The following is a 15,952-nucleotide window of genomic DNA, read 5'->3' as shown; positions in this document are numbered from 1 at the left end:
ATGTCAACAGAGTCTGTTCCATTACAGCTTCTTTCTTTTAAAGAGTTTATTGGCACTCACATCCAAATAAGACACAAGCCAACCAAAGGCTGCTTACAGCAATATCAATATTGCGTGCATTTAAAAAGTAGTTACATTCCCATACGCAGCAAAAACAGTGAAGTGAGTTGTGAATTATAAGTTGCATAGACAGATTGCTACAAGTTGTCATGATTTTTATGAGATTCTCTTGGTGCAAGTGACAAGTCCTTCATTACTGATGTGAATGTGGAATCTTCAGCACTGTGAGCAATTCAAGCTGATGAAACATCAGGAAAAATTCAAACAATTGTATCAGCTAGAACACTTGAGAGGGATGTCATTGGCTGCATATAAAAAAAAATTTCAATAAATGCTCTACAGTTTCATATTCATAATTGCAGAACATACTCATTTCAGATTATGATCATTTTATAATTGACACATCAAAACAGTTTCTATTACCCAATACATGTGATAGCAAGCACATGTGTTGCATATGTAGCTAAACATGCTTCATTGTTTAACCTTGTATGTTTGCATCAGCAGTGGATTGCTATGGTAGACTTCTGAATGTCCTTCGTTTTAATTAATTTTCCCGATATGGGCTTTTTGTATGTAAATTAGCAATAATCAAGCAAATATCTGTTACTACATGCATCAGGTACCTTTGCAAAGAAAGGGCAGTACACATCATAGGAGAGAGGTACTCCATCTAGGAAATTAGAGAGAAAGTTATTCTGGTTCTAAATACGCACAAGCATTACTCAGGGAGAGTCTAAACCTGGTATCACAGACATAACACCAAGCGTATGGTAGAGTTAAGTGGTGGGTTTAACTTGCCCAGTAACAACTGGATAAACTATGCATACATTATTCATAGTGAAGATAAATAGTCTTGCAAAGTAATACGGATAACTTTGTCCAGCAACTGCCTCAAACAACTAGTCTGACAGCCCACACATGAAAGAAAAGTTGTAGGCTTCCTAGCTACAAACAGACCCTATCTTTCTGAGTGTCACCAATGAGACGGGGATTAGTGAAAATGATGCTATTATGTGACCAATGGTAACCACAGGCAAAAAGTTATCAAGAGAGGTACGAGAGTACTTGTATTTCGTCAAATGAATACAGAATCACAACCAACTTATTGAAATGACAAATTGAGATCATTTAGTTCTGAACTGCAGGTCTGAGCTGCCAGAGCTGGCAGTCAAGTGTGCATGAGGTATGTGTGCTTATGTGTATGAATTTGTCTTTTGCTTATGATGGTTGTGGCAGAATAATTTTGACTAAAGTTAAAACACACTAAAAACCATGGTCCAGATGAGAAACTATTAGAAAGAAACACTTAAATAGCAAAATTCTAGAACATTAGGAAGTGTTTCCTATTTAAGAGTGAAATATAAAATTTAATAGTAACTTGCACATCTGCATGAAACACCATGCATGAAGCCTACAATAATTTTCACAGTCAGAACCTGGTGAAAGATTTATCAGAAAATCCTACGAAGTTTTAGTCCTATATTAAGTCAATGAACAGACTCAAATCTTTCATTAAATCTCTCATTAATACATCTGATATAGAAACTGGAGACAGCAGACAGAAGGCATCAATTTTAAATTCTACATTTAACAATATAAAACAATGGAAACTCAAGGTAGGAATATCAACAATGTAGGAAAAGATAGATTGCTACTTACCATAAGAAAGATACATTAAGTTGCAGACAGGCACTATTAAAAGACAAATACATAAAGCTTAAGGCTATCAGCAAAAAAACACCACACCCCATTCATACACACAAGCAAGTACATCTCATGCACGCAACTACCAATTCCCAGGTCTGAGCTGCCAGAGTTGGCAGTCAAGTGTGCATGAGGTCTGTGTGCTTATGTGTATGAATGGTATGTGTTTCTCTTTTGCTGATGATGGCTGTGGCTGTAAGCTTTATGTAAGTGCCTGTCTGCAACTTAATGTATCTTCTTTACAGTGAGCAGCAATCTTTTTCCTACACTGTTGGAATTTATATATTCATGCAAGGGGGTACTACCTTATCTGTTTGACACACACACACACACACACACACACACAGAGAGAGAGAGAGAGAGAGAGAGAGAGAGAGAGAGAGAGAGAGACAAGTGATACCAGGTGCCAACAAGATTCCAGTTAGATTTTGTCTTAAATACTCTAAATACGCTATGGAATTTGCTACTTTCCTAAGTCACAGTTACCACGAATTGCTTTATATTCTCATGTGACTGAAACACAGCATATGTCACTGCTGTTTACAAAAAGGGTAATAAATGGCATGCACAGCATTGTAGACCTATACATCTGACGTCTACCTGTTGCAGGATACTAAAGCATATTCTCAGCTCAAAACTTATGATGTTCCTGTGAGAAAAATAGCGTCTCTCAGAGAATCAACATGAATTCAGAAAAAAAGCACACATATGTGAAACACAGCTTTCTTTGCTCAGACATGACATCTTACAAACAATAAATGTAGATGAGTGAGCAGATAGTGTCTGCTTCCTATACTTCAATTAATGTATCTGACACTAACAAATTAGTGGTTGCTAACTAAGATACAACCATACAGAGTATTTTTGTAAATATGTGATTGACTTGAGGAATATTTGACTTACAGAACCCAATAAGCTACACAGGACTGCAAATGTTTCTCAGAAATAAAAGTAACATCAAGAGAGCCCCAAAGAAGTGTAATAGAACTTCTAATGTTTTCAATATACATAAAGGATTTATCAGATAGGATCAGCAGCACTATAAAACTGTTCATTGATGATGCAATTTTATACAGGACAATACTGTCATTCAACAACTGTATGGTACAGGCTACATCCCTATGTTAAAAATATGGTTTGGCTCATCATTATTCTGAACGATTATAATATGCAAACAGTATTTTCAGGCAATTTTCTCACTCAATATTTGTTAGTTTTATGTAACTTATGCTTAAAAATTACTAAATTTTAGGATTTGGTCATCTGATCAGAAACACTCTATTATCTGCTGAAGCTCTGGTGACATCACAAGCTAGGAGTACTATGAAGATATATGCATGTTACATGAGTATTACCCCAAGTTAGTTCCTAGTGTTTTTCCACACTTTTTCTGGAAACAGTTTAGTTATTTAGTAATGGAAAATGCATTTGCAACTTTTAAGTAACAATGGCAAGGAATTTTGTGAAGGCTGATAGCAGAAACTGTGATGCATTTATGGCTATCTTCTATTTTCTTTGAAAACAACCCACATTTTCATATTCCAAAAATAAGAAACACAAAAACTTCATTGCATGACAACTGGGACAGAACTACTATGACACAGTGCTAAGGGAATCTGGAGCTAGGCTATTTGCTCATGCTGAAAAGGTTTTCCCAGGCAGTATAACAGAATTCTCATTGTTAATTGCTGTGGTCATTGCCAGAACTACTACCTTTTTCCAGTTACCTCGTTTCTCAATCTTCAAATTTTCAGGCAGAGTAATAACACTCATGGAGAACTGCAGAACATCACTGCCTTTGCCCCAGGTCATTAATTTAAGGCACTGGAAATTATGTCTGTAAATTATGCAGTTGATGCAGCAGAACCTTGAAATATCTGTTGTTCTAATGCATGCTTAACTGCTACTGAAACACTATGATTTAAAAGTGCTTCAGCAGGATCAACTTTCATTTTATCTTAATATCCTGATCTTATTATATTTCCTCGTGGGTTCCAAGCAAAATTCAGTGTTTCTCTTTGTCAAAACCATACGGCTTTGCAACAGGCTCATTGGAGACAGATGGTGGTGTCAAATTATTGTGTTAAATGATGTGTTTGCAAAAAATATTACAGTCAGAAGTTGTTAAATAGTTTTTCAGATTCTGAAGAATAAGGGTGGCACCAGGCCATGAAATACAGTTCCTTAAGACCATCTGTGAGCTTCATCTCAAACTGATCAGATTTTTAACAATGGAGCTAATAAATGAGAAGAGATACTAAAATGTTACATGATATAGAATCTGAAGCTCTTACATAACTGTGTTATGTATAAAGTAAACTTAAGAAGACAGTAGTATTATGTGAAGAGAACAGGAAGGATTGGAGGTGGGGAGAGGGATGGGGGGTTTGCTTCAAATGAGGATCAATCTTGCGAACATTGCATTAGTAGTACAGCACGCTAATCTATTACACTAAAAGTGTCAACGTGCCCATATGGAGTGTTCACTTACATCTAAAGGATCCTCACAGAAATACACACATGTAGTGACCACTATCTCATTTGGTTGTCTACAAGCAAGTTACAAACACGTTTTCTGCATCTTCTCATGGTTTGGAACATTCAGAAACAATTTTTCAGAGTTTTTGTAGATGAACTTGTACATTTTGGTACTATACACCATTTGTAATCCATTTTTCAAAATGTAAATTCCAAAACAAGATATCGGTGTGAATGAGCTGTACAACAATAGGAGCAGCGTGCTAGCCAGTGATATCACATGCATCATATGACTCAAACGGAGCGTTTTAGTGGGCTTCCAAATTATTTGAATTTTTTTTTCAAATACTGAAATCCATTGGGAAAAAGGCATGTTACGAGTATAAAATGACATAATTAATAATATAAGAGGATTTCCAAAAAACAGTCATACACTCTATTTCAGGATGACTTGGAAAACTTTTCCACTTGGTATAATCTCTGTAGCTGTGGATAAATGCAGGATAATGTTTTTTTTTTCTTTTTCTTTTTTTGTACAAAAAAAGAGGTATAGTAATTCTGATTAAGCTTGAACACATTATATCATATAAGTAGATAGGGATAACATCAACAAGTGATATGAAATATGACAGTTGCGCATTAAGGAAGGCAACAGGAATACCAAGATTTGTTGGAAGAGGTCTCATAATGTTTGGTGCATCTGTAAAAGAAATCCTGTACCAGATGCTAGTGTGACCAATTCTGAAATATTGTTCCAGTGTTTGGAGCCCTTATCAACCACACCTCACAACAGACATCATACAAATTCAAAGGAATTAAGATCACAAAACTTCAGTATTATCAGTATGAAAGTTTAGCAGAAATGCTTGTGAAGAACAAAAACATACATCTCATTAGATCCTGAGCAGTAAATTTAGAGAATCTATATTCATGGAAGACTTTGCGAGAATTATGCTGACACCAATGTATATCTCGCATAGGGCTCAAAGAAAAAGATAAGAAAGATTATATCACATACAGAGGCATATAGTAGTTTATCTCTTGCTCGTTGCATGAACGGAATACAAAAGAAGACTGATAATATTGGTATGATGTATCCAGCATTCACTGTACTGTGGCTTGTGGAGTATTTATGAAGATGGAGATATAGATGTCCTCCTCATGCTATCCAGTTGTGTTTCCCTCAACCAGAGCTCATCTGTTATTTTCCTGCTTATGCCATAGAAAGTTCAAGATTCAATAGCTCTTTCCTCTATTTAGGTAAAAGAAGGGTTTGCTGTTAGTGAATTTTAGTGCTTGTCATTCTTTGTTTAGTTTAATAACTTTTGGTTAAATAGGGGTATTTTTCTCTCTTCATTTGATTGTTCTTTTATTTTTGAGACACTTTTCCTTAGAGATGTTATCATTAATTAATATGGTACAGTGTGAGGTATAACATATCACTTTTGGTAATGCAATGTGTTACCCAACAGCTACCTGACTGACAAATGATCATTGTCTCAGGGAAGTATCTGTTACCAGGAAATTTATTTAGAATTGTAGCCTGCTGGGAAGCTGTTCCACTTGATTAGATTAGATTAAATTAATACTAGTTCCATGGATCATGAATACGATATTTCGTAATGATGTACACATGTATTGGCCCTGAAAGACACTGGGCCTCTACAAGGCAGGGAAATGGCAGTTTTCTTATGTGTTTCGATACTTGCTGACTGAGCAAATATTCTGTGTCATTATGTCCCAGCTCAGATAGGTGGGGCTCACCATAGAGAAAATGGCTGAGCTATGGCAATGGTGCTACTGACTGTGCAGAACTGTCTTTCATGAATATTACACAGGATTAATGTCAGATTGATACATGATCCGAAATTGTACATGAAGCGATACCAGGGTGGCTACTTTAAAAAAAAAAAAAAAAAAAAAAGGAGAACCCTGAGAATTCTGGGCATGGGGAGGAAGATGATGTCAAAAGAAGCTTCTGAGAAATTAATGCTGAGTAGGCAAAGGAGGGCAGGGTGAGGGGGGGGGGGGGGCAGCTGAAATATCTCACAATAACTACTTTTCTTTCCTTTCGGCTGTAGTTTAACCATAGTTTCTGAACATCGATAATTTATATGGACTAATATTCAAATAATTAACACACTTTGAAATATTTAGTCTTTTAAAATTCATGATTTATAAAGCTCAATAAAATTAAATTCCAATGTTAGGTTAAAAACACAGAATTCCCTGAGATTTTACAAAACTCCTGAAATTCCCTTATATATCCTTGATTTTTCAGGTAAAATGTAATTCCCTAAGAATTACAGGTTCTCCACGTTTTCCGGAATAATTACCAGTCTGGGTTCCTTACTGATGACATTTGTAACTGCAGAGACAGTACAATTGTACTGAACATAAGTGTGTTCTCTCATTTTTGGCAGAAAGATTTGAGAATTGTTTAAAGCTTCCGTATTCCAGCACAGGAGCAGTTGCAAAGGCAAAGAGGTCTATGACAAGAGTACTACACAGTTTGTCTGAACAGTATTTCCTGATGCAACAGTTCAGAGTTTAAGAGCAACAGCACTTACTATCTGAATATGCAAATAATTTCAGAAATTGAAAAATTATCTCATGTGGCTATGACAATGGGCTTGGTTTCAGGAGTGGACAGGAGGAAGCAGTTAAAATTACAGACTGGACATCCATCCAGATGTAGGTTTTCCATGATTTCCCTAACTGCTTAAGGCTAATGTCAGAATCATTTCTTTTGAAAAGATACTGTTGATTTTCTTCTCTAATCTGAGCTTGTGTCCCATCTTTAATGACCACATCTTTGACAAGACATTAAATCTCCATTTTAATTTTTACAGTTTTTAACAATTATTTTAATAATAATAAAAGTTTAAAAGAAAGGAGACTAAGCACTGATTACAGAATACATTTGCTTCAACATATGAATTCACTGGAACCAACAACAAGGTAAAATCTATCAAGAACTCTGTGAAATTCTATTTTTGGAAGCTGTGTGTCCCACGCTACTGTTGGCAGCAACTTATGTGTTTGTTGCCCTACTGTTCACGCACTGCTGCACCTTTGCAATGGCCAAATTCAATGATAGTGATGTTTTCAATGCCCTGATAGAAGTACTCTATGATGGACCACCACAGATAACATAATCATGATTCCGGTTTAGAGAGAGAAGTACAGGGGTGGACAAAAATATGGAAGCACCAAAAACACAACACATTAATATTCCTAATACAGTAGGAAAACCAGTGGCATTCAAAACACAGCTTCCATTCTTCTTGGAATGGATAACTACAGGTCCCATATGGTTTTCAAGGGAATCTTATACCATACTCCCTGCAAAACACTGGCAAGTTCAGGTAACAATGATGGAGATGGATAGTGATCACACACACTTTTCTCTGAAGCAGACCACAAATGCTCAATTTTGATCTGATTACTTCCCTTCATGTTGTTTAGGGACTGACAGGGTTTGTGAGAGCAAAATTCACTTCAACATGATTTTGCAGCTGTCATCCTCTTATTTTTTGTCACAATCCTTTTCAACGACCATCTGTCACAATCACTCAACACATGCTTTCATCCATGTTGTGGCTTATTGGATTTTTTCTGCTTTCCCTTTATACAGTATAAATCTTTAATATGGTACCTCTTGAAACACCAAACCCTTCAGATACCTTGTTTTCGGAAGCACTCACCATACGAGCACCAACAATTTGCTTATGTTCAAATTCACTTAGCTCTGAGATAAAGCACTCTGGACAGCACAGAACACTGTTCTGACCCCAACTAACACTTACAATATATTGATGACATTGCACAGGTGCCATTCGTGGTCAAATACATCAGTGCAACCTGCGAGCTTGACTAGCATCTGCATTTATGCTCAACCATGCATTTCTTGAGGTGTTTCCATATTTCTGTCTAATCCTTGTAGGTGATGCTTGTATTGAACCAGGTTCCTATCTTGCTGTATGCTCAAGTGAGTAATAACAAAAACAAATAAAGGAGTGTAGTGCTTTGTCAGAATGTGTCACCTGAAAGAAAATGTATGAAACAGTTCTAATAGTAAAATACATCAAACACTGACTGTATTTGAAATGGTGATGCAGATTATTTAGAATCCTCAACTTCACTGCTGTTACAGCCTGAGGGACCCAAGATAAGAGATGAGACACTTGGATGGTGTTTAGCAGACTCTGCCCCTCCTGTACAGCCTTTTGGTGTTTCTCATTGTTTAATATAATGGAAACTAATCCTTAAGCTGGATCAACATTAGTCAAATAAAGACAACAAAAGGAGATTAAACATGTTGGAAATGAACAGCAAATAATCAAGGAGTAAAGGAGACCACTCACTGAATGGCAGAAATGTTGTCAGGCACACAAAAAGAAGGAGAACTTGCTAACTTTCAGACTAACCCTTTAACAAGCTAGAGAGCACCACATACAGGTGCACACACACACTTGTGCAGCTACAATGTGCTACATGAACACACAATGCCAGGACTGTAATTTAGCCAGTGGACTGTGTTGAGTGGTTGTGTTGGGTGGGATGAGAAGAGGGAGAAATATGCAGGAAGCAGGAGGAGGGGTTGGAGGGAGGCAGTTGGTGGTTCGGGGGGAGGCACACAGTGTGGGGGTAGGAATGCAGAAGCAGCAGGTGTACAGGACAGGAATACAACACATGGGTACTGGAGCCAGTGGGTTTGTTTGGCATATAGGACAATGACATGAAGGTGTGAGTTGGGAGGGATGACAAGACAGAGGAAGGGAAGACTGTCAGGTACAGATTGTGGGTGTAGTGGGTTAGTGGAGATTGGCACCTGGAAGATTACTGGAGTGAAGGGTGTGCTGCAAGAAAAACTCTCATTTGTGTAGATCAGGAAGCTGGTGTTTGGGAGACGACTCCAGATGTCAAGGTTGTGGAGCAGTCACAGAACTCGAGCATGTTGTGCTGAGCCGTGTGTTCCACTACTGGGTAGTCAACTCTGTTCTTCACCACAGTTTTGCACTGGCTATTCATTCTGGTGGCCTTCGCATCATTGTCACTATGCACCGCACAATCTCTAGTTCCAGTGCCTGTGTGTCACATTCCCGTCCTGCCCACTGGCTGCCTCACTCCAACACTCCAAGCTCCCAATTCCTCCATCCACCCCCCCCCCCCCCCCCAATCCAATACCTCACCCCAGTCTACCTGCAAAACTGCAATTTCGGTATTGTGTCTTTAGCTGGAAACAAAGTAGCTGCACAGGTAGGTGTGTGTGTGTGTGTGTGTGTGTGTGTGTGTGTGTGTGTGTGTGTGTAGACTCAAATATTGAAGTAAATGATACATCGATTAACTAAACATCTTGATACATAATATTTAATATACTACTTGATGCATTGTAACTTTTATTATGTTGTAATTACATTTCTGTTAATTCATTTCACAGATATTATTCTTTATCTAATACTATTTGAAGCAACTAAATGTCCTGCAAATAACAAGTTAGTAATGCTGTTTCATTTACAATAATACAATACTTTGAAATTTCATATCCACTTTCCTGTTTTATCAAGACGATGTCTTAATCAAGAATGATGATGGTACATACCAGTAATACAGGTTTGTAATGTTAACAGACAGGAAGTTCTAGAAAAAACATTAAGTGATGTTGAGTCTAATTACTAAAACTGCAAGCATTTCTGTAGATAATGATCTTTAACATAATTCATAAAATACTTAGATGCAGGAAATAATGTGACTAAAGCACTGAAGCCTCCGTAAATGATAGTAATTAAAGTAATTAAGAGTCTTACCAACAATTTGCATATTTGTATAGCAACTATTAAGGTGATTCATTTTATGAAATTTTGCATAGAAAGGCAAATCTTGTAAAAATTTGGTTTATGTCAAGCATAAGCAGCGAGTTGTCGATAGGCACAAATGAAAGAAAACTTGCTAGCTTTCACAGTTACCATTTGACAAGCTAGAGTAAAAGACACACACACACACACACACACACACACACAGCCCCTACATGGTGTCTGCTGTTGGTTGTTGTGACAGTAGTGCTGGATGGGGTGGGTAGAGGAAGACGGAGGCAAGGTGAGGTACTGAGGTATTGGGGTGATTGGCTAGAGGCTTACAGGGAGACAGCTGATTTTCTGGCTAGGAATGCGGGAGGGAAGGGTGGCTAGTATATGGGCTACGCATGTAATGCATGACTGTAGGAGTTGCTGGGGAGTGTCGCACTCTGAAGGCGATATAAATAGGCCAGGATGATTAGCCCATCTCCCTCCTCACCCCAACAACACCCCACACATCCAACTTCTACATGCTCCACAAAATCTGCAAACCCAATAAACCTGGACGCCCCATTGTAGCTGGCTACTGCGTTCTTACTGGAAGAATTTCCGCTTTTGTTGACCACTTCCCACCAATTGTCCAGAACCTAGATTCCCATACCAAAATTCTAACCACTTCCTTCATTGACTTTCCACCAACCCCATACCTCTACCTGCTGGATCCATACTTATCACTGTTTATGACACCTCCCTATACACTAACACACCTCATGTCCATGGCCTTGCTGCTGTCGAACACTAACTCTTCTATGTCCTCCAGACTCCAACCTCATTTCTCATACGCCCTACCAACCATATCCTGACCCACAACTACCTTTCCTTTGAAGAGAAGCTTTACAAAGAAACATGCGGCACAGCCATGAACAACCGTAAGGCATCTTCCTATGCCAGCATATTTATGGGCCATCTAGACGGAACCTTCAGCCTCCCAAAATTCCAAATCCTAGTATGGTTAAGATTCATTGAAGGATAAGTCTGAAAGCTAGGAAGTTTTCTTTCTTTTGCATGTGCCTATCAGCAACTCAATGTTTCAGCTTTTCGATAAGTGGTCTCCCTTAATCCATAAGTATTTACATTCAACAAGAACTTTCCTACAACATTTGGTTTATGTCAAAAACTTTCCTCCTTCCTGTAAAGAACAGTGTTACACCTAAATATTTGGCAACATGTAATATGTCATTGTACGGTCAATGAGGAACCTGTTCCAATAACCTTGTAATCTTGCAGTGTTATGTCTTTATGTAAACAATGGCAGCTGCACCTCCACAGAAAGCCAGTCATTGAATCATTTAGCTAATGATTGTTGAAGTGATAGTATGGAAGCAGCTGTATGAAATTTCAAAGTGTTCATTTGTACCATCAAGATTTAAAAATGGATTAATATGAAAAAAGAAATCAAAGTATGTTAAAATTTCATGAATTCACCAATAGCACCTGAAGAAAATAAATGGGAAGTTATACACAAAAGTTCTGAGACTATTAATTTATGCCAATGAACCAAGGACCTCTATTCCACAACAAAATTAAGTAATTACAGTTCTACCATTATCTGATGAAATGATAAATCGTAGCGATACGTTCTAGGCTATATTCCATATTAAATCACCTGCAAAGTGAATACATTCTTGCAAAAGTCAAATAACAAGTTTTGTGCTCAAAAAACTTAATAGTAATGTTGCAAGATGAAAAAAATCAGTGGTCAGGTGTCAAATATGGTGTTACATCACTTCGGTAGAATGACGTGTAACATCCTATTAGCTACCTAGCTGAAGAATGAGGGTTGCCACCTTTAAATGATATATTGAATTAGTAATTTAGAAATGAAACACTGGAAAATTCAGGATGGAATAATGACAATATTATGAAAAGCTACTCATCATACAGCGGAGATGCTGATACACAGGTCTGGCCTCGGCAGCCAGAGACTGTGGTCATGTGTGTGTGTGTGTGTGTGTGTGTGTGTGTGTGTGTGTGTTGTCTCAATTACACAGAATGGTCTCGTTTTAGGCAGCAGCAACAGAAGCACAAGCTAAAAACTTCATGTGGAAACAGAGCTTAGAATGTGCTGCTGATCAAGGCAGCTAGATCGAGAAAACTATACATATGAACTGTCTGGCATGGTCTGAACAACGAAGGATTAAATAAAAATATTATAATTACTGCCATTTACGCATGACCAATGAATATGGACAATAGTATACAGAAAGACAACTACTCACCACCTGGAGGAAATACGGTTCAAAGGGTAAGAACACAAGCAATAAGTATAATATTAGAACTTATTATTAGAACTTCTATATGCTTTTGTATGGTGGTTATTTGAATATTTGATATCTTAAGCTCATAGCATATCTATACAATAAATTTACATTCTTAATGTTGCCACTGTTAGTACTCAAAATTATTAGAAGAATAGCAGATACACACTCTACAAAAGAGTGTATGGCAGACATATATGTGGTGAATATATTCAAAATAAGCACAAGGAATCAGAGTTGTCCTCCCACCACCCCCTCCCTCCTTATAATGGCATGAAGAGGGCAGAAAGAAAAATGAAAAACTGGTAGATTGTTAATTATCACTAAATAAACCTTTAAATCCCAAACATATAGTAATTCCTATCCTATTGAGTACATGTTACAGCACAATTACAGTTATACTTTTGATGATTTCACTCATGACATAAAAACATAAATTTTATACTTACTACAATTTCAACATCAGGACCCATTATCTTGGACCACTTGGCCTGAATAGCTGCCTCCACAGTTGGTTTCAATTCACCTATATAATTACTGTCAATTAGGAGCTCAACATCTTCTATATCAACAGCAGTATTTAATGCCTCTATTGGCTCCAGCACACAGGAATCTACTGTTGTATGAGACTCAGCTTCAACTTCAATTTCTGGTTCTTCTCCATCCTTTGGAAATAATAATATTTTAAGATATAACTAATACTTACGAATACAAAACAATAATAAATCAACTCCATGCCATTTAAATTCTTTGATTTCTTCATATACCTTAGTATCATAAATACAGGAAAAGTGAAATTTATTCCTAACAAAAATATCTTCTTCCTTTTCTGAATTTGTTCACTGTGAATTCCTTTAATTTTTTTGTTCGTTTCTAATTGTCACAGGTATTTAGTGGGTGTTTTATGAATTGACAATATCTCCAATCTTCTTTATTATGTTCATGTATCAATCTGATACTGGAAATGCATAATGATTGTGTGTTTGGTTATGTTTATTTGGACAGATGGGTTAAGAAATAGTTATTACTTACATTAAATATGCAATAATTATATAGAAAATTAAAATCATGAAAGCCCAATTTAGTGCAGAAATGTTTTGACATTGTTGATACATTGGCAGAATAAAACCAACAAATAAATATACATATTATTTCTTTGAAATACCAGTTGGTCTTATTCAGTCAGTCTCAGAATCTTCCTCAGTCAGTCTCAGAATCTTCCAGAAATCATAAATGTTTAATGATAATTGCAAAAAGCAGGAATCAAATTACCGTATTTACTCGAATCTAAGCTGCATTCGAATCTAAGCTGCACCTGAAAAATGAGACTCTAAATCAAGGAAAAAAATTTTTCCAGAATCTAAACCGCACCAGAAATCTGAGACTCGAAATTCAAGGTGAGAGAAAAGTTTTAGGCCGCACCTCCAAATCGAAACAAAGTTGGTCCATTATAATATGAGACATAATTCAGGTCGAATGAATGACGATACAGCTACAATAGTTTGGTTCGAGTCGTAAGCTTAGCAGTTAAGCTTTACCAGGTAGCCATTGCTATGCGTCAGGCACTCCGTCTGTATTTAAACGCGTACCCTTCCTTTTTCACGTGCTTCGTCTGGTTTGAATTGATTGCTTATTTTTCTTTGATCTGATAAGTGCCGTTCTCTTTGTTATAGGTGTTTACATCACTTTAAGCTGAAAATGCATTACTGTATTGTGCCATGCATTGTTTATCGCTTTCTGATAATGAGTGTTTACGGCCTGTCGCCGCTCGCCATATGGCTTGCTTTTGTGCACGGTACCACCGCTTACAATTAAAAAAAAAGAGGAATCGTCTCATTAGCGAAACAATGGCAAGAGACTGCTATTTGTTGTTACTTACACAGCCGCTTTCTTTGATAATGATCAACAAGAATCAAATAATAGACTGTGTATGATAGAAGACGTTCTGAACGAGAGTTTAGCGAAAATTTTTCTCTGTTTGAAAATCTTTTGCAGATGCCTCTTTTAGCACATTACATTGTGCACCGAAATTAGAGTCATCTTAGATTTAAAAATCTAGTCAATTGCTGTGCTTCATTTCTGACTGTATCACTATTAGGCATAAGAATAATACGAATATAAACATGACATGATATGTGTATTCTTCCGCGTTTGCTGTTGTCTCACTCTAGTTTCGTAGTTTATTAGGCAGACAGGATTTAAATAAGATAGCTGCAAACATGAAAGAATACATGACAAAATGTTTATATTCGTATTATTCTTAAGGTGAAGAGAATATTGCATGTGATTCACAATTCATAAAAGTTCCTATTAGCAACCATCTCTTCTCACAGGTAGGAAAAAATTCAGGACATAGAGAGTTTCCCATATTGACAAACACCTAAACAGTCTTGCCAGTCGGATTTTCGTAGTACATTGAAATGCTGCTACATTCGAAGATGATCTATACGAAATTTGTATTTCCTTCGTTGGATAATGAATGAAAATGCAGTGGTTGAAACTCGGGGTGGAGAAAAAAGCTCGTCTCACACTTTTTTTTTATTCATTTACTGAGGCAGAGGTTTAGGTGCCAGTATTTATCTTTGTGCCTGCAAAGCATGCCTGTGTAGCGCTACATATATTCGACAGCAGAAGTTAGTTGTGGCAGCACCTACCAACATTTTTCATAACTTCCACTTACTTTGCACTCAATTCTAAGCCGCAGGCGGTTTTTTGGATTACAAAAACTGAAAAAAAAGTGCGTCTTAGATTCGAGTAAATACGGTAGTGATCTGCACAATGTCAGCCAGCAACTGCAACCAGTACACCTTGGTAATGACAAACAACATGTGGCAATATGTATGTGTGTACATAATTAACCCATTTTTCTTTATTAATTACTTTGGCAATTTCAAGAGTCAGAAACACTCACTTTAAGTCACATAACAATGAGACAATAAGTTATGCTGGCAGTACATTATGATCATTAATCTGCAAGTTTGTAAGGTGCATACAATTCTGAAAATAACTTACCGTGCTTACTGGGTACTGTGGCAGTGATGTGGCAGAAGGAGAGGATGGCGTTGGTGGTTTCAGTTCGCTATTTGCAATTGCTTGTTGCAACTGCTCAAATTTAGGACCCCTCAGGTACCTTTCAAGACAGAGTCTTACTGTCTGCCCTGTGTTACGAAGCATTTCAACTGCTTGGTGATTGTTGTAGCCCTGGAGTGATTTCCCATCAACCTGGAAGATTTTATGTTTGATGAATACAAGAGCTTTCAAAGAATTCCTCACTGTTATCAAAGCGAACTCTTTCCCTAATCAATACTGAACACATGTAATTACAAATGCTCAGCTTGACAAGAAGAAATACCACAAAAATCCTCTTATTTCAGTTTACAGAAAATATAGAAAGCCAGTTAGTTAATTACGCTCTGTCCTCCTTTTTCTTTTTTCGCCATCTTTAGTTTTCAAAATGCTGCATGACAAATAAGACTCATATTCTCACTTCTATGGTGAGACAGTAACATAGCATTGTTAATTAAAACATATATTTCAGATCAAATGTGTTAGGGTAATTTGAGCAGCTGATGAATTCAACTTGCTCTGAAA

The 15,952-nt window shown here is 37.1% G+C and overlaps 1 protein-coding gene across 3 annotated transcripts in view; it reads right to left on the bottom strand.

The window, feature by feature from the left end:
* The window catches only part of LOC126482282 (patj homolog), a 520,071-nt gene that overhangs the window by 43,219 nt on the left and 460,900 nt on the right, over positions 1-15,952 (bottom strand). For all 3 annotated transcript variants that reach the window (XM_050106268.1, XM_050106267.1, XM_050106269.1), the window contains 2 exons: positions 15,374-15,583; positions 12,811-13,026 (listed from right to left, as the gene is read on the bottom strand). In XM_050106268.1, the coding sequence (XP_049962225.1) occupies positions 12,811-13,026; positions 15,374-15,583 (426 nt within the window). The remainder of the gene's footprint in view (positions 1-12,810; positions 13,027-15,373; positions 15,584-15,952) is intronic.

This window comes from Schistocerca serialis, chromosome 5, assembly GCF_023864345.2.
Source record: "Schistocerca serialis cubense isolate TAMUIC-IGC-003099 chromosome 5, iqSchSeri2.2, whole genome shotgun sequence".
NCBI classification, from domain to species: Eukaryota; Metazoa; Arthropoda; class Insecta; order Orthoptera; family Acrididae; genus Schistocerca; species Schistocerca serialis.
Note: the sequence above shows the minus strand (reverse complement) of the source record. Positions and strands in the feature narration are given on the sequence as shown.